Source organism: Indicator indicator, chromosome 24 (assembly GCF_027791375.1).
Source record: "Indicator indicator isolate 239-I01 chromosome 24, UM_Iind_1.1, whole genome shotgun sequence".
NCBI lineage: Eukaryota > Metazoa > Chordata > Aves > Piciformes > Indicatoridae > Indicator > Indicator indicator.
Genome location: NC_072033.1, coordinates 1,945,974 through 1,965,019, shown reverse-complemented (window position 1 = coordinate 1,965,019; position 19,046 = coordinate 1,945,974). Strand labels below are relative to the sequence as shown.

At 53.8% G+C, this 19,046-nt stretch overlaps 1 protein-coding gene across 1 annotated transcript in view; it reads left to right on the top strand.

Moving 5' to 3' along the window:
• Positions 1–6,351, top strand: part of RALY (RALY heterogeneous nuclear ribonucleoprotein) — a 21,714-nt gene extending 15,363 nt beyond the window's left edge. Inside the window, exons 6-7 of the mRNA XM_054391861.1 lie at positions 24–169; positions 6,307–6,351. Of these exons, the coding sequence (XP_054247836.1) occupies positions 24–169; positions 6,307–6,351 (191 nt within the window). The remainder of the gene's footprint in view (positions 1–23; positions 170–6,306) is intronic.
• Positions 6,352–19,046: the final 12,695 nt, after the last annotated feature.

Here is a 19,046-nt window from a genome sequence, read left to right as displayed (position 1 = left end):
AGGCTTGGCTGTTGCTGTCCCAGAGGTGCGGAAGAAGGCAGAGGGCAGCAAGAGTGAACTGTCGCAGGAGGACACAGCCTCAGAGGCTGAGGGCACCACGGAGGAGCCGCTGAACGGGGACGACGGGGAGGAGGAGGGCCTGGCACGGGAGGAGTGTGAAGACGAACTGGTAAGAGACCCTGGGGAATGCTTCCCTGCAGCCTTCGGGGATGTGAGGCCCCACCAGGAATACTGCATCCAGGTCTGGGCTCCCCAGCTCAGGAGGGACAGGGATCTGCTGGAAAGAGTCCAAGGGATGCTGAAGGGACTGGAGCACCGCCTGGGGAGGAGAGGCTGAGAGCCCTGGGGGTGTTTAGTCTGGAGAGGAGAAGGCTGAGAGGGATCTGATCAATGTCTATCAATAGCTGAGGGCTGGGGGTCAGGAAGGAAGGGACAGGGACAGGCTCTGCTCAGTTGTGCCCTGGGATAGGACCAGGAGCAATGGATGGAAACTGCAGCACAGGAGGCTCCACCTCAACATGAGGAGGAACTTCTTCCCTGTGAGGGTTCCAGAGCCCTGGAGCAGGCTGCCCAGAGAGGTTGTGGAGTCTCCTTCTGTGGAGCCTTTGCAGCCCTGTCTGGATGTGTTCCTGTGTGACCTGTGCTGGATTCTACAGCCCTCATCTGGAACGGGTCTTGGACTGGAAGATCTCGAGAGATCCCTCCCAACCCCTAACATCCTCTGATCCTGTGAGCCTGTGACTCAGGACTGGTCTTTACTGGGTCTTCCTAAATCCCCACAAAAAGAGGGGTTTGTCCTTCCCTGGAAGAAATTGTTGGATTCAAATCCCCTGAATGTTCTCAGTTTTTATTTTCAACACTGTGCTGCTGCTTGCAAAAGCTGTGACCAGCAGATGCCTGTGGGGATAGAAACATGGCAGGCTCTGGGAGTTAGGACCACCTTGATCCCTGATGTCACAGCTCAGTTAACAATCAAATCCAGGTGGAGTGCCCCAGGGCTCAGTGCTGGGGCCAGTTCCCTTGGACATCTTGAACAATGATCTGGATGGAGGAACTGAGTGCAGCCTCAGTAAGTCTGCAGATGACACCAAGCTGGGTGGTTGTGTCCATCTGCTGGAGGGCAGGAAGGCTCTGCAGAGAGATCTGGACAGGCTGAGGCCAAAGGTTTGAGGTTCAACCAGGTCGAGTGCTGAGTGCTGCACTTGGGTCACAACAACCCCATGCAAGGTTGCAGGCTTGGAGAGCTGCTCAGTGGAGAAGGGCCTGGGGATGCTGGTGGATGGGCACCTGAGCATAAGCCAGTGGGTGCCCAGGTGGCCAAGAAGGCCACCAGAACCTGGCCAGGATCAGCAATGGTGGAGCCAGCAGGTCAAGGCCCCCTGTACTCAGCACTGCTAAGGCCACACCTCAGGTCCTGGGTTCAGTTTTGGGATCCTCATTCCAAGAAGGACATTGAGGGGGTGGAGCAGGTCCAGAGAAGAGCAACAAAGCTGGGGAAAGGTCTTGAACACAAGTCCTGTGAGGAGCAGCTGAGGGACCTGAGGTTGTTCAGCCTGGAGGAGGCTGAGGGGAGATCACAGCTCCCTGAAAGGAGGTTGCAGTGAGGTGGGGGTTGGGCTCTTCTCCATGGCCTCAGGTGATAGAAAGAGAGGAAATGGCCTGAAATTGTGCCAGGGGAGGCTCAGGTTGGAGATGAGGAAACATTTCTTTGCTGCAAGAGTGGTCAGGGATTGGAACAGGGAGGTGGTGGAGTCCCCATCCCTGGAGGCCATTGGTCTTCTGTGCTGCCAGTGCCCATTGCTGGCTCCTGTCCAGTTTCTCCCCCACCAGCACCCCAAGTCCTCTGCAGGGCTGCTCTCAATCTCATCAACCCCAGCCTGGACTTGTACCAAGGGTTGCCATGACCTAGGTTCAGGACTTTGCACTTGGCCTTATTGAACCTTGTGAGGTTCTCCTAAGCCCAGCTCTGCAGCCTCTCCAGGTCCCTCTGGATGCCATCCTGTCCTTCAGGTGTACCTTAGAGGTCTCTTCCCACCAAAACAATTCGATGCTTCTATGATTCATGGAGGCTTGGGACACATTGGAGCAACCTCTGAGTCAGTACTGAGTGTCCTCTACAACAGCTCTGCTCCTTCCCTACCCTGCCAGTGGTGAGAGCAGGAGTGAGGATGAAGGCTGGTATGCCCTTCTTCCTCCTCACTGCTGGGGTGACTGCATGGCATGGCACATGCACAGCACTCTTCCTATGGCCAGGAAACTCCTTGAACTCAAACCACTTCCCAGCTTGCTTCTGCTCTTCTGTTCTGCCCCACACTGATGCTGGATGAGGGATCTGAACAGAGGCTTTCAGCTGGTTCAGTTTCTGGGGCCTCAGAGCTGAGGCTCGTGACTGATGTGAGAAGAAATGATGAAGGGGAAACATCAGAACAGTCACTACAAAGAAGAAAGGCAAGAGCTGGCCTCCATCTGTGCACCAATCAGGCCAAGGGAGGCCAGGGCTGAATTACACCAAGGCAGGCAGATGGTAGGAATCAGGGGGAGCCTGCTGATGCTAATGATGATAAAGCAGCACTCAGCCTGTCAGCAGCCAAACGTGGTGGGGTAAGAGCAGAGAGTGGACAGACATCTGCTGGGATTTAGGAAGAGCTGATGGCATTAGGAGCAGATGAACAAGAGGACTATTTCAGCTCCCCTCCATCTCTATTTTCTGTAACTCTGTGGGCCTAAAGTGGCAGTGAGAGCAGAAATGTTTTGCTGCCAACACCAGACAGGCTCAGGTGTGCTCAGCATGGGGCAGCTTAATGTGTGCAGAGTCTGCAGGGATGTCCTCCTAAACTCTGCAAGGCAAGGCACAAAAGCCATTCTTTACATTGTGCTCCTGACCATCCAACACTGAACAGTTCTGAGCTCTCCAGAGCCTGGGCAGTGAGTCCTTTACCCCACACCTCTCTGACTTATGCACAGCAGTGTAGCCTTTACCACATCAGTGTAGCCTTTACCACATCAGTGTAGCCTTTACCACATCAGTGTAGTCTTTACCACATCAGTGTAGCCTTCATCACATCAGTGTAGTCTTCATCACATCAGTGTAGCCTTCACCACATCAGTGTAGCCTTCATCACATCAGGGTAGCCTTCATCACATCAGTGTAGCCTTCACCACATCAGGGTAGCCTTCATCACATCAGGGTAGCCTTCATCACATCAGTGTAGCCTTCATCACATCAGTGTAGCCTTTACCACATCAGTGTAGCCTTCATCACATCAGTGTAGCCTTCATCACATCAGTGTAGCCTTCATCACATCAGTGTAGCCTTTACCACATCAGTGTAGCCTTCATCACATCAGTGTAGCCTTCATCACATCAGTGTAGCCTTCATCACATCAGGGTAGCCTTTACCACATCAGTGTAGCCTTCATCACATCAGTGTAGCCTTCATCACATCAGTGTAGCCTTCATCACATCAGGGTAGCCTTTACCACATCAGTGTAGCCTTCATCACATCAGTGTAGCCTTCATCACATCAGTGTAGCCTTCATCACATCAGGGTAGCCTTTACCACATCAGTGTAGCCTTCATCACATCAGTGTAGCCTTCATCACATCAGTGTAGCCTTCATCACATCAGTGTAGCCTTCATCACATCAGTGTAGTCTTCACCACATCAGGGTAGCCTTCATCACATCAGTGTAGCCTTCATCACATCAGTGTAGTCTTCATCACATCAGTGTAGCCTTTACCACATCAGTGTAGCCTTCATCACATCAGTGTAGTCTTCACCACATCAGGGTAGCCTTCATCACATCAGTGTAGCCTTCATCACATCAGGGTAGCCTTCATCACATCAGGGTAGCCTTCATCACATCAGTGTAGCCTTTACCACATCAGTGTAGCCTTCATCACATCAGTGTAGCCTTCATCACATCAGTGTAGTCTTCATCACATCAGTGTAGCCTTTACCACATCAGTGTAGCCTTCATCACATCAGTGTAGCCTTTACCACATCAGTGTAGCCTTCATCACATCAGTGTAGCCTTCATCACATCAGTGTAGCCTTCATCACATCAGTGTAGTCTTCATCACATCAGTGTAGCCTTTACCACATCAGTGTAGCCTTCATCACATCAGTGTAGCCTTTACCACATCAGTGTAGCCTTCATCACATCAGTGTAGCCTTCATCACATCAGTGTAGCCTTTACCACATCAGTGTAGCCTTCATCACATCAGTGTAGCCTTCATCACATCAGTGTAGTCTTCACCACATCAGGGTAGCCTTCATCACATCAGTGTAGCCTTTACCACATCAGTGTAGCCTTCATCACATCAGTGTAGCCTTCATCACATCAGTGTAGTCTTCATCACATCAGTGTAGCCTTTACCACATCAGTGTAGCCTTCATCACATCAGTGTAGTCTTCACCACATCAGGGTAGCCTTTACCACATCAGTGTAGTCTTCACCACATCAGGGTAGCCTTCATCACATCAGTGTAGCCTTCATCACATCAGTGTAGCCTTCATCACATCAGGGTAGCCTTCATCACATCAGGGTAGCCTTCATCACATCAGTGTAGCCTTCATCACATCAGTGTAGTCTTCACCACATCAGTGTAGCCTTCATCACATCAGTGTAGCCTTCACCACATCAGTGTAGCCTTCATCACATCAGGGTAGTCTTCATCACATCAGTGTAGCCTTCATCACATCAGTGTAGCCTTCATCACATCAGGGTAGTCTTCATCACATCAGTGTAGCCTTCATCACATCAGTGTAGCCTTCATCACATCAGGGTAGCCTTCATCACATCAGTGTAGCCTTCACCACATCAGTGTAGCCTTCATCACATCAGGGTAGTCTTCATCACATCAGTGTAGCCTTCATCACATCAGTGTAGTCTTCACCACATCAGTGTAGCCTTCATCACATCAGTGTAGCCTTCATCACATCAGTGTAGCCTTCATCACATCAGTGTAGCCTTCACCACATCAGGGTAGTCTTCATCACATCAGGGTAGTCTTCACCACATCAGTGTAGCCTTCACCACATCAGGGTAGCCTTCATCACATCAGTGTAGCCTTCATCACATCAGTGTAGCCTTCACCACATCAGGGTAGTCTTCATCACATCAGGGTAGCCTTCACCACATCAGGGTAGCCTTCACCACATCAGTGTAGCCTTCATCACATCAGGGTAGCCTTCATCACATCAGGGTAGTCTTCATCACATCAGGGTAGCCTTCATCACATCAGTGTAGTCTTCATCACATCAGGGTAGTCTTCATCACATCAGGGTAGTCTTCATCACATCAGGGTAGCCTTCATCACATCAGTGTAGTCTTCATCACATCAGGGTAGCCTTCATCACATCAGGGTAGTCTTCATCACATCAGGGTAGCCTTCATCACATCAGTGTAGTCTTCATCACATCAGGGTAGTCTTCATCACATCAGGGTAGCCTTCACCACATCAGGGTAGCCTTCACCACATCAGTGTAGCCTTCATCACATCAGGGTAGCCTTCATCACATCAGGGTAGCCTTCATCACATCAGTGTAGTCTTCATCACATCAGGGTAGCCTTCACCACATCAGGGTAGCCTTCATCACATCAGTGTAGTCCTCACCACATCAGTGTAGCCTTCACCACATCAGGGTAGCCTTCACCACCTGCTGGCCACAGACAATTTCATTGCTGCAAGATTGGTCAGGGGTTGGAACAGGCTGCCCAGGGTGAGTGGTGGAGTCCCCATCCCTGGAGGTGTTCACGAAATGTGTGGCCCATGGCACTTGGGGCCATGGTTTAGTGGCCATGGGAGTGTTGGGTTGATGTTGGACCGGAAGATATCTGAGGGTGTTTCCAACCAAAACAATTCTATGATTCTCTGACATGGTGCCCAAACAGTCCCTAAAACCATCTGCCCTTGGCTCTGAGGGGCAGTGGTGTCACAGGAGAGGAGTCAGAGGTCACTCAGATCTGATCTAGCAGTTAGTTTATTGAGTTCTAATCTAGTTTGGGTTGGAAGGGACCTCTAAAGATCATCTAGTCCAGCCCCCAAAGGGGTCCCAGGTCTGTTTGGCAGGCCCCTTCCAGAACAAGCAGCCAGAGGAAGGTTTTGGGTTGCCTGGAAAGCAGAGCCAGGGGTCCCAGTGTCCACAGCAGATGTGTTCTGCAGCCCCTGCTCAGGCTGGGCAAGCTGACACTGCTCCCACACACCCTGGTACCAGCTGGGCACTGCCTGGGAGGCGTGCCCCAGGCCCTGGTGGGGCAGGGGGACTCCTGGTGACTGCTTTCTGTTGCCTTTCCCCTGCAGGAGAACAGCCATTACACAGACGTGGAGGATGCCAGGCTACAGTAACCAGGTAGAGCTCACACACTGCTTGGTGGAGGCTGCTTCTGAGCAGAAGCTTCCCCTCCATGCATGCTGGGCTGAGGGGCTTGCTGCTGCTCAAGATCCTCTCTGTTTCCTAGCAGGGAGCCTGGCTGCTCAGCTGGGTCACTGCAGATGGTTTCCTTTGGAGACACAGAGCCTGAACCAAGCAGCTTGGGGGGGTAGTTAGAGTTTGGAACCTTCCTCATCCTCCCTACTGACCACAGCATCACTCCAGCTTCCCCAGAGGGACCAATGGGACCTCATGGAGCACAGGGAGCTTCAAAAGAGGCATTGGGAGGTTCCCAGATGCTGCCAGCTCACTGCAAACCCAAGCTGGCATCTCCCTGTGCTCCCATGGGCAGCCAGCCCACGCTACCAGAAGCTGGAGCTTCTCTTGCCTTCTGTGCCCCAGCCCAACACATCCTGCCAGCTGCTGCCAAGCCCAGCTCACACCTGGCTGCTGCACATCCTGCACAGAACACCCTGAGAGCAGCAACTGAAGGAAGTGCAGCTGCTGCCTGGAGCTGCATCAAAATTTTCCTAGTAAGGAAGGACAGAAGGACAGAAAGCAGCAGGTGGCTGTTGGGAAGTTAACTCTGACATCCCTGAGGCACAGTGGAAGGGGTTTAGGAGCAGAGAACCTTCCAGAAAGGAGGAAGAATGAGTTTTAACGTGGCAGGAGCACACAGGCCCTCAGTCCCTCTCCTAAATCACGGATCTCTGAGGTTCAAGGACAATGATGTAGCTTCTTCCCTCTCCCCTTCTCTCCTTGCAGCCTGTTCAGAGCAGCAGTGAGCGAGAGTGTGAGGAAGGCACGAGGCCAGAGCCTGCCCTGGCACACTGAGCAAGACAAGCTGAATCCAAGTGCTGCTGCCATCTCCACCTGGCACTCAACAGGAGAACCATGGCCTGCCACCTTCCACCCACCTGTAAAGCAAAGGCAAAGCAACCTCATCATCCCATGAACCCCAACTGCCCCCAGCGATGGATTCGGAGCTGAGCAGCCAGCAGCAGCCCTGCACCCTCCATGCCCGTCCCTGACTGGCTCGCAGGGAGCAGTGGTGTCACCAAACGAGTCAGAGGTGTCCTAGGGCCTCCTGCAGGAGAGGAGGGAGAGCTACACCTAACCCAACACAGGCATTTACCCCTGGGCTAGGTGAGAGCCAGGGCCTGGGGGAAAAGGACTGTCTCAGTTTGGACAGCTTGGATCATGCTGAGGAAGAGGAGGGTGGGGGGAGCTGTGCTCCCACAGCAGGCACCTGCTCTTGTCTCTCTTTGCCCCATGAGTTGCTGTGGGTACATACATGGTCACTCTGGAGGGGTGCTGTGCCCTGTGCAGGTGCTTGGAGAGGGCAAGGGGAAGGGAAGCTGCCTGCAGGAGAGCCAAATCATCCCAAGCAGGAGAAACCAAGCAAACACCATCCTCAGTGGTTTGATCTCCTCAGTCTGCACTGGGAAAGCACTACATAAAGGCTGAGCAAGGCTCTGCAGAGTGGGGGGCTGCAAGCTTGTGTGGATGAGACTCTTCTCCTGGGCCAGCAGCTCCCTTCAAGGGATGGAAGCCACCCACTTCACCCCAGCACCAGAGGCATCAGCTCTTTCCCCAGGGAGCTCACATCTCCTCTTCCCAAAGCCTCACTGGCTCTTCACACCGTCCTGGCACAGCAGGAGAGTGGCACAGCTGTGGGAGGCTGTGCTGCATCAGCAGGCTGAGGATCAGCATGACAGCCTGGCACAGGGGCAGCCCCTGGGCACCATGCATGTGGGCGTGCAAGCACCTCCCCTGCCTACCCAAATTCAAGCTGCTTTGGACACACAAGCAGCCAGCATGCAGCTTGTCATGGGCCCCTCCCTACACCCCAACACCCAAGAAGTCTCTCAGCCTTTCTCTTTTTGTGTGCTCCTCCTCTGTGGGCTCTCCCAGTTCTGAGCTCAGGGGATGGATGTGGCTGGAACTCAGGCAGCACTTCCCTCGGATCAGGTGTGTCCTGCCCATCTCCCCCCATCCCTCCCAACCACACACACAGCAGTGCTTGGATTCAGAACTGTGTCCACACCTCCTCCTTGACCAAACCCTGCCACGAGACCTGGGCACCCCCCAGGGTGGTGTAGAGTGCTCCAGAAGAGGACTCCTGCTTCCTGCTCCAGAACAGGACTCCTGCTTCCTGCTCCAGAGGAGAACTCCTGCTTCCTGCTCCAGAGGAGGACTCCTGCTGCCTGTTCCAGAAGAGGACTCCTGCTTCCTGCTCCAGAAGGGGACTCCTGCTTCCCGCTCCAGAAGGGGACTCCTGCTTCCTGCTCCAGAAGGGGACTCCTGCTTCCTGCTCCAGAAGGGGGACTCCTGCTTCCCGCTCCAGAACAGGAATCCTGCTGCCTGCTCCACAACAGGACTCCTGCTGCCTGCTCCAGAACAGGACTCCTGCTGCCTGCTCCAGAAGAGGACTCCTGCTTCCTGCTCCAGAAGGGGACTCCTGCTTCCTGCTCCAGAAGAGGACTCCTGCTTCCTGCTCCAGAACAGGACTCCTGCTTCCCGCTCCACAACAGGACTCCTGCTGCCTGCTCCAGAACAGGACTCCTGCTGCCTGCTCCAGAAGAGGACTCCTGCTTCCTGCTCCAGAAGGGGACTCCTGCTTCCTGCTCCAGAAGAGGACTCCTGCTTCCTGCTCCAGAACAGGACTCCTGCTGCCTGCTCCAGAAGAGGACTCCTGCTTCCTGCTCCAGAAGGGGGACTCCTGCTGCCTGCTCCAGAAGGGGACTCCTGCTGCCTGCTCCAGAAGAGGACTCCTGCTGCCTGCTCCAGAAGGGGACTCCTGCTGCCTGCTCCAGAACAGGACTCATGCTGCCTGCTCCAGAACACAGTTCCTGCTGCCTGCTCCAGAACAGGACTCCTGCTTCCTGCTCCAGAAGAGAACTCCTGCTGCCTGCTCCAGAAGAGGACTCCTGCTTCCTGCTCCAGAAGGGGACTCCTGCTTCCTGCTCCAGAACAGGAATCCTGCTGCCTGCTCCACAACAGGACTCCTGCTGCCTGCTCCAGAACAGGACTCCTGCTGCCCGCTCCAGAACAGGACTCCTGCTGCCTGCTCCAGAACAGGACTCCTGCTTCCTGTTCCAGAACAGGACTCCTGCTTCCTGTTCCAGAAGAGGACTCCTGCTTCCTGCTCCAGAAGGGGGACTCCTGCTTCCTGCTCCAGAAGGGGACTCCTGCTTCCTGTTCCAGAAGAGGACTCCTGCTTCCTGCTCCAGAAGGGGGTTCCTGCTTTCTCCTCCAGTGCTCAAAGCCAGACCTCATCATCTGTGGCATCTCTCTTTGAAGCATGAAGGTGGAAAGATGTCCTGGTTGGGGGCAAGGCATCCCTCCCCCAAGGGCCATCCTGGATCAAGCATGGCTCCTGAAGCACAATGTTCCCTTTGCATTTCCTAGTTTGCAGTGATCCCTGAGGGGCTGCAGGGCTGACCATGCTATCCCTGGCCCTTCCCTGGTTCCTGTGCCATGTGCCCCTTGTGTTGTACTGAGCCCTTGCAGAGCTGTTCTCCAGCTGCCAGAGGTGAGCTGCAGGGTTTTTTTGCTATGAACTGACTGTGATGCTGATGTCTGGGAGAAAGGTGACCTTGTACATAGGATCCTGTATAATAAAAAGGAAGAAATCTATTTGGGTGTCTCTGCCTTCCCTCCCTGGCACAGGTGGGCACAGACTTCTCAGTGGTCATCCATGATTAGAGAGATGTGCAGAGTGAGTGCCCAGAGGCTGGAGCCAGGCTCTGCTGGGTGATGCCCAAGGACAGCACAAGGGGCAGTGGTGGAAGTTGAGGCAATGTTGAGGAAGTTCCTCATGCAAACATGAGGAATTTTTTGTTTTTTTTCCCTGTGGGGGTGACAGAGCCCTGGGACAGGCTGCCCAGGGGGGTTGTGGAGTCTCCCTCTCTGGAGATATTCAAGACCTGCCTGGCTGTGTTCCTGTGTGACCTGCTCTGGGTGACCCTGCTCTAGCAGGGGGGTTGGACTGGATGAGCTTTGGAGGTCCCTTCCAGCCCCTGACATTCTGTGATTCTTCATTCCACACAAGTCTGCTTTCCTTCCTCAGCTTCAGCTCTGCCCACAGGATTTGCATTCCCTTGCAAAAGAAATATCATAGAATCCTAGCATGGATCAGGTTGGAAGGGACCTTAAAGCTCATCCAGTTCCAACCCCCTGCCATGGGCAGGGACACCTCCCACCAGCACAGCTTGCTCAAGGCCTCATCCAGCCTGGCCCTGGACACCTCCAGCCTGCCCTTGTGAGGGCACAGCCACAGCCTCCCTGGGCAACCTGCTCCAGTCTCTCCCCACCCTCACTCTAAGGAATTTCTTCCTCATCTCCAGTCTCAGCCTCCCCTCTTCCAGCTCAAAGCCATTGTCTCTCATCCTGTCACTCCCAGCCCTTGTGCAAAGTCCCTCCCCAGCTCTCCTGGAGCTCCTTCAGGTACTGGAAGGCTGCTCTAAGGTCTCCTCAGAGCTGTCTCTTCTCCAGGCTGAGCAGAACATCTGGGTTCACAGAGGCTCTGGGACTTTTCCTCTGGAGGCCTGGAAATTCCTTTGATGCATGAGAGCAGGGGCACAAATCCAACCCTTCAGTCTCTGGGTTTTGCAGTGGTCCAGCTCATAACAGCCTGGGCAAGGAGGCTGCTGTTCCAATTGGCACCAGGCAGCAGTGCTGACCAATGCTCCTTCAGCACCATGTCTCCTGCCTGTCTCCCCACTGCCTCCCTCTCCCTGTGCTGCCAGCTGTGCAGGGGTTCCATGGAGGAATCATCCAAGCCCTGGCACCTTCACTACCTGACCTGTGTCTGGAGGGCAGCAGGGACCACATGGGGGGCAGCCACCTGCTGCCACACGATCAGAGTTTCTTTTCTGGTTGTCTGCTGAGCCTGGCCTGAGCTGTCATCCTGCACTGCAGGGCAAAAGCTGCCAACTGAATGTGTTCAAGTTCCTGATGAGCCTGGGAATGCTGGAACATCCATCTGTCCATCCACCCTGCCACCAGCCACCTGTTCTCTTCAAGATGAGGACAGCAGCAGTAGCAAATGGGTGGGGGATGAGAGATGGATGGATGATGGATGGATGGCTGCAGCTGGGAAGAAAGAGGGGGAAAGAGAAAGACCTTGGAGTGCTGGTGGGCAGCAAGTTCTGCATGGGACACCAATGTGCTCTGGTGGCCAAGAGAGCCAATGGGATCCTGGGGGGCAGCAAGAAAGGTGTCCAGCAGGGCTGGGGAAGTTCTTCTCCCTCTCTACCCTGCCCTGCTGAGACCACAGCTGCAATCCTGTGTCCAGTTCTGGGCTCCCCAGGTCAGGAGAGACAGAGACCTGCTGGAGAGAGTCCAAGGGAGAGCCAGGAGGATGATTTGGGGACTTGAGCATCTCCCCTGTGAAGAGAGCCTGAGAGCCCTGGGGCTGTTTAGTGTGGAGAAGAGAAGGCTGAGAGGGATCTGATCAATGTCTCTCAATAGCTGAGGGGTGGGTGTCAAGGGGAGGGGGCCAGGCTCTTTTGGGTGGTGCACAGTGATAGGACAAGGAACAATGGGTTCAAACTGGAACAGAGAAGATTTCAGCTCAACAGGAGGAGAAACTTCTTTCCAGGGAGGCTGACAGAGCCCTGGAACAGGCTGCCCAGGGGGGTTGTGGAGTCTCCTTCTCTGGAGCCTTTCCAACCCCACCTGGATGCATTCCTGTGCAGACTCCCCTGGGTGATGCTGCTCTGGCAGGGGGGTTGGACCTGATGACCTCTGGAGGTCCCTTCCAACCTCTGATACACTGTGAGACTGTGAGACTGTGAAATGGGGTTTAAAAAAAAAAAGAGGAAGAAAACAAACAAATGACAAGAAGCCATCTGAGCAGGAGCCAGCACTGTGCTCAGCTGGCCAAGAAGGCTAACTGCAACCTGGTGAGGCCACAGCTCAAGCACTGGGCTGAGATTTTGGGCCTCTCACTACAGGAAGGAGAGTGAGGGGCTGGAGCACGTCCAGGGAAGGGCAGTGAAGCTGGTGAGGGGTCTTGAACACTCAGAGGAGTGGCTGTTGGAACTGGGGTTGTTCAGCCTCAAACAGAGGAGGCTGAGGGGAGACCTACAACTCACAGTATCACAGATCATTAGAGGTTGGAAGGGACCTCCAGAGATCATCAGGTCCAACCCCCCTGCCAAAGCAGCATCACCCAGGGGAGTCTGCACAGGAATGCATCCAGGTGGGGCTGGAAAGGCTCCAGAGAAGGAGACTCCACAACCCCCCTGGGCAGCCTGCTCCAGGGCTCTGTCACCCTTGCTGCAAATTTCTCCTCCTGTTGAGCTGAAATCTTCTCTGTTCAAGTTTGTACCTGTTGTTCCTTGCCCCCCACCCCTCAGCTATTGAGAGACATTGATCAGATCCCTCTCAGCCTTCTCTTCTCCACACTAAACAGCCCCAGGGCTCTCAGTCTCTCTTCACAGGGGAGATGCTCAAGTCCCCAAATCATCCTCCTGGCTCTCCCTTGGACTCTCTCCAGCAGGTCTCTGTCTCTCTTGACCTGGGGAGCCCAGAACTGGACACAGGATTGCAGCTGTGGTCTCAGCAGGGCAGAGTAGAGAGGGAGGAGAACCTCCCTAGCCCTGCTGGCCACACTTTTCTTGCTGCACCCCTGAAAGGAGGTTGGAGTGAGGTGGGGCTGGTTTCTTCTGCCAAGGGAACAAGTGGTAGGAAGAGAGAAAAATGGCCTCAAGTTGCACCAGGGAAGGTTTAGGTTGGATATCAAGAAAAAATCTTTACCAAAAGGATCATCTGGCACTGGAACAGGATGCCCAGGGAGGTGGGGGAGTCACCATCCCTGGAGGTGTTTAAAAGCCATTTGGATAGAATCATGGAATAGAATCATGGAATCAGTCAGGGATGGAAGCCACCACAAGGCTCAGGCAGTTCCAACCCCCCTGCCATGGGCAGGGACACCTCACACTACATCAGGCTGGCCAGAGCCTCATCCAGCCTGGCTGCAAACACCTCCAGGGATGGGACCCCAACCACCTCCCTGGGCAACCTGTGCCATCTGTGTTTGATGGTGGCAACAGCAGCATGGTCCTTGTCAGAAACAAAGCCAAAGGTCTCACCTCTGCAAAGGAGATGTGACATGGGGGAGGTTGCCAACACACTTTGGTCCAATTCTCCTGCCAGAGCAGGATCACCCAGGGCAGGTCACACAGCAACACATCCAGATGGAGCTTGAATGTCCCTAGAAAAGGAGACTCCACAACCTCTCTGGGCAGCCTGCTCCAGGGCTGAATCCAGTCAGGGTCTTACCCAGTGCCTGCTCCCAGCACTCTTGGTGCCAATGGTGATGCCATTGCCACCAGGGCTTGGGGTCCATGTTGGTTTGTGTCTCTTTGGCTCTGTTCTTCTTTCCATCCCAGTTGGTTGAGTTTCTTTCCCCAGCCCATCAGCCTCTCTCCCTTCTTCCCTTTCTCTTCCCTTTGGGAAGCAGAGGGGTTGATGGAGAGCCTCTGGCACTCATTTAGTGGCCAGCCCAGCCCTGCCCCTTGACAGATGTGTTAACAGCAGTGTGGGGAGGTGGAGTTAAACTAAAAGGACAACAAACAAACAAAGACATTAAGAAAATAACAGCACAGGCACCCAACCCTCCAGGACACCTACAGCCAGAAGTGCAGCCCAGCAGGCAGCTATCCCATGGAATTTTCCAGTTCTCACAGCTCAGACACACAGAACAGCCTAGGAATAGAACCATAGAGCCACAGAACTGCTGAGGTGGGAAGAGACCTTTGAGCTCATCAAGTCCAACCACTCCCCTAGAGCTTACAATGCCACCACTGCTGCTACACCACTGCCACTGAGCACCTCCCTCAGCACCACATCCACACAGCTTTGAAACACCTCCAGGGCTGGGGACTCCCCCACCTCCCTGGGCAGCCTGTGCCATCATGGGACCAGGCTTGTTCAACATCTTTGTTGGTGCCATGGACACTGGCATTGAGTGCACCCTCAGCAGGTTTGCTGCTGACACCAAGCTGTGTGGTGCAGCAGACAGGCTGGAGGGAAGGGATCCATCCAGAGGGAGCTGGACAGGCTGGAGAGGTGAGTCCATGACAACCTCCTGAGGTTCAACAAGACCAAGGGCAAGGTCCTGCAGCTGGGACAGGGCAATCCCAAGCACAAATCCAGGCTGGGCAGGGACTGGCTGGAGAGCAGCCCTGAGGAGAGGCACTTGGGGGTGCTGGGGGAGGAGAAGCTCAGCAGGAGCCAGCAGTGAGCACTTGCAGCCCAGAGAGCCAAGCAGAGCCTGGGCTGCAGCAGGAGAAGTGTGGCCAGCAGGGCCAGGGAGGGGATTCTCCCCCTCTGCTCCACTCTGCTCAGACCACACCTGGAGCTCTGGGTCCAGTTCTGGAGCCTCTGTTCCAGGAAGGATCTGGAGGTGCTGGAAGGTGTCCAGAGAAGGGCCACGAGGATGAGCAGAGGGCTGGAGCTGCTCTGCTATGGAGACAGCCTGAGAGAGTTGGGGTTGTGCAGTCTGGAGAGGAGAAGGCTCCCAGGAGACCTTCTTGTGGCCTTCCAGGATCTGAAGGAGTCTACAAGAAAGCTGGGGAGGGACTTTTTAGGCTATCAGGTAGTGACAGGACTGGGGGGAATGGAACAAAGCTGGAAGTGGGGAGATTCAGACTGGATGTTAGGAAGAAGTTCTTCCCCCTGAGAGTGGTGAGAGCCTGGAATGCGTTCCCCAGGGAGGTGGTTGAGGTCCCATCCCTGGAGGTGTTTAAGGCCAGGCTGGATGAGGCTCTGGCCAGCCTGATCTAGTGTGAGGTGTCCCTGCCCATGGCAGGGGGGTTGGAACTGGCTGAGCCTTGTGGTCCCTTCCAACCCTGACTGATTCTAGCATTCTCTATCCCTCAGCACCACATCCACACAGCTTTGAAACACCTCCAGGGCTGGGGACTCCCCCACCACCCTGGGCAGCCTGTGCTATCATGTCCCTCAGCACCACATCCACACAGCTTTTAACTCCCTCCAGGGTTTGAGAGGTGTCCCAGGGTCACCCTGAAGTCAAGATACAATCCATGTCACTTTCCCTCGTGGTGGTTTGCTCTCAGCCTGTCACCAAGCAGCCTGGTGCTGAGCCTCCCCAGGTGCTGCTCTGCACACCTGCAGTCTGCTGCTGGGGGGGAGTGAGCTCTCTGGAAGCCAACAGCCAGGGGCTGGCCTCTCGCCTTGCAGAGCACAAATCCTGAGCACATAGCAAGGGGAGGAACCTCTTCAGGGACCATACCCACAGTGTCTGTGGGACATCCAGGCTGGGCAGCATTTCTTCCTAGCAGGAGGCATGGGCTGGGTTGACTGAGTTCTGTCTGTGACTATCCAGGTCAAACAACTACAGCATGCAAAGGTTGGAAGGGACCCCCAGGATCACCTGCTCCAACCTTTTTGGGCAACAGCAGAGCTGAACTGAGCTGCTCAGCACCCTGCCCAGCTGAGCCTTCACACTGCCCAGTGCAGGGCACTCCACTGCTCACCTTGGGAGGTGATTCCAGTGTCTGACTGTGCTCAAGGGGAAACCTTTTCTTCTGGAGTGCAATGGGAATGTCCCCATCAGTGACTTGTCCCCATCACCTCTTGTCTTCTCCATGGGACTCTTTGTAAACAGGGAGCCTCCATGCTCCTGGCAGCCACCCTTTGTGTACTGCTCCATGGTGATGAGGTCTGTCCTGAGCCTCCTTCAGGCTGAACACAGCTCTCAGCCTTTCTTCATATGTCAGGGCTGCCAGTCCTCTCTGATCATTCTCCTGGCCCTTCTCTGGACGCTTTCCATGTAGTATGTCCTTTAAAACCTTTTTGTCTCCTCCTGCCAGGATCAGAGGAACCTTTCTTCTCCATCAGCTCTTTGCATCCAAAGGCAAGCTGAGGAGAAGGACACATGGACCTGCACTCCCTCCTCTGCAGCAGGATTTCACTGTTTATCCAGAATCCTCTGAGCTATCAGCCCAAAGTGGAGCCATTCAAGAAGAGTTTTCCAAGGCTGACAGGCACCTGGGGACTAGAGCAAGCCTTGACTGAGGTCTAAGTGTCCCAATCCCATCCCTACACATGCAGAAAGCAGAATGTGAGGCAGAGCCATACAGGTCCAACCTAACCCTGGCTGATCCTCACAAACAGCCACTACAAACTGCATGAGGTGCAAAAAGTCCAAGTCCTGCAGCTGGTAGGGCCAGCCCCAGGCACAAATCCAGGCTGGGTGCAGAGTGGGTTGAGAGCAGCTCTGAAGAAGCAGCCTTGGGGGTGTTGGTTGCTGAGCAGCTCCCCAGGAGCCAGCAGTGCCCTCCTGCAGCCCAGCAGGCAGCTATGTGCTGGGCTGCAGCCAGAGCAGTGTGGGCAGCAGGGCAGGAGAGGGGATTCTGCCCCTGGGCTCTGCTCTGCTCAGACCTCACCTCCAATCCTGCCTCCAGTTCTGGTGTCCCCAGCAGGAGAAGGACACAGAGCTGCTGGAGTGAGGCCAGAGGAGAACACAAAGATGATCCAAGGGCTGGAGCAGCTCTGCTGTGAGCACAGGCTGAGGGAGCTGGGGGTGTGCAGCCTGGAGACCTTAGAGCTACCTCCCAATACTTGAAGGGATCCTACAGGAAGGCTGCAGAGAGACTTTCCATGAGGATGTCTACAGACAGGACAAGGAGGAATAGTTTGAAGCTGAGGCAGAGCAGGGTTAGACTGGAGCTGAGGAAGAAGTTCTTCAATATGAGGGTGGGCAGACTCTGGAACAGGTTGTCCGGGGAGGCTGTGGCTGCTTCCCACCTGGGAGCATTCAAAGGCAGATTGGATGAGGTCTTGGGCAACCAAGCCTGGTAGAGAGGCCCATGGCAGGGAGGTTGGAGCAGATGATCTCTAAGCTCCCTTCCAACCCAAACCATTCCATGACTCTAAGACTTTCAATCCAAATATGCTGAAGTCAAACTTTGGCTGTTTGCTTTTTTATAAAGGTCTGGTAATGGCATCTGGCTCAGCAAAAGGCAATCAGGAAGGGTGGTTGTCCTCCAGCTGTTTCTGTGAGTCCCAGCTGTAAGCCACTGAAACAAAAAGGCAGCTGACACCTCTCCAGAAAGTTTTACTTCCAGCAGGAGAATGTGTACCTGTTATAGGGGGGGAAAAAATGACTACAACAATTATGTTACAAGAAGCACTTGATCCTGGCTTTATGCAAGATACAGCCAACATTTGTTAGAGCTCACTTGAAATTCCAAATGCTTTTAAGAAACCATCAAACCTGGACTGATGTCAAGTTTCCAAAGAGCAGCAAGGCTGTGCTCCTCCTGAGCACCCACACAAAGCTTCAAACTTGGCAGAAACCCTCCAGTCTCTGACCTCTGAGGAAGTGCACTCAGAATGACCACCACTTTTTCTGGGCAGAAGGCTGCTTTGCTTACCTGCAGGGATCCTGAGCTACTCCATCTTGCCCAGAAAGGTTGTGGATGTCCCCTAGGCCAGGCTGGATGAGGCCTTGAGCACCTTGGGCTGGTGGGAGGTAACCCTGCCCATGGCAGAGGGGTTGGAACTGGATGATCTTGAAGGTCCTTTCCAACCCAACCCATTCTTTGATCATATCCTGACCCTGTGCCATTTTGGCAATGAAATGAAACCCATTCCCTCCTGCAGTGTTGGAGAAGGACTTCAGTCCCCATCTGCATCTTGGCACTTGGCAGCTCCAACAGTTCCAACAGCACCAAAAAAAAAAAAAACCATTCTCACAGCACCAGATGTGCCCCCTGGAGCCCCTGGTACTGACCACAAGTGGGGAAGAGGAGCAGTTTATGGTCAAGAAGGATCCTGGGTTAATTTGGAACTCCAACATGGTAAATTCAAGCTGTTTCTAGAGACATGTTGCAGCCCTCAGACAATGATCTCAGCTCTCTCCACTGATTATTTTCTTCTGCTCCATTTAGTTAGGTGCTTTTTAAAGTGATGCAGAGTGCAGGACTTCAGAAATGGAAACACTTCTGTTAGAAAGGACAAGATTTAGCACATCATGGGACTAAAAAAGCTTACAGTACAGCTTAACAACTCTGTGTTGAGGTTCAGCATCAGTATGGTGCCAGAACCACCTCACAGCTCCATTCTGCCCAAGTAAGCAGCACCAGGTGGCACTTCCTGTGCAAAATGCATTCCCACACTGCTGTGACTAGGAGCTGAGGCAGTTCTCAGGTTGGGAGATCCTCCCTGGGACCTGACTGCCTTCTCTGTTTGATGATAACCTAACTACAAAGAAGCTTGTTATGTAAAAGCAAAAGAACCTTTATCTTCAAAACTTTATTCTGGGTCTTGACCATAGTTCCAGTGACATGATCTGCACAAGGTGCCAACCATTCCCATCAACTCTTTAAAAAGAGACTGAAGGAAAAACCCAAATCAAAGACACTCACTGGCATAGCATCTTTAATTTATCTTGTGTTTTACAGAACTCCAGATGGATTAAAAAGCACCTCCTTTCCCATCACCTTTCTTAGGCTTGGTAATTTCCTTTCCCATCACCTTCCTTAAGGTTGGTAAAAATCTATTTCCTTTCCCATCACCTTCCTTAGGCTTGGTAACATCCATCTCCTTTCCCAACACCTTCGTTAGTTTTGGCAAAATCCGTTTCCTTTCCCATCACCTTCCTTAAGGTTGGCAAAATCCGTTTCCTTTCCCA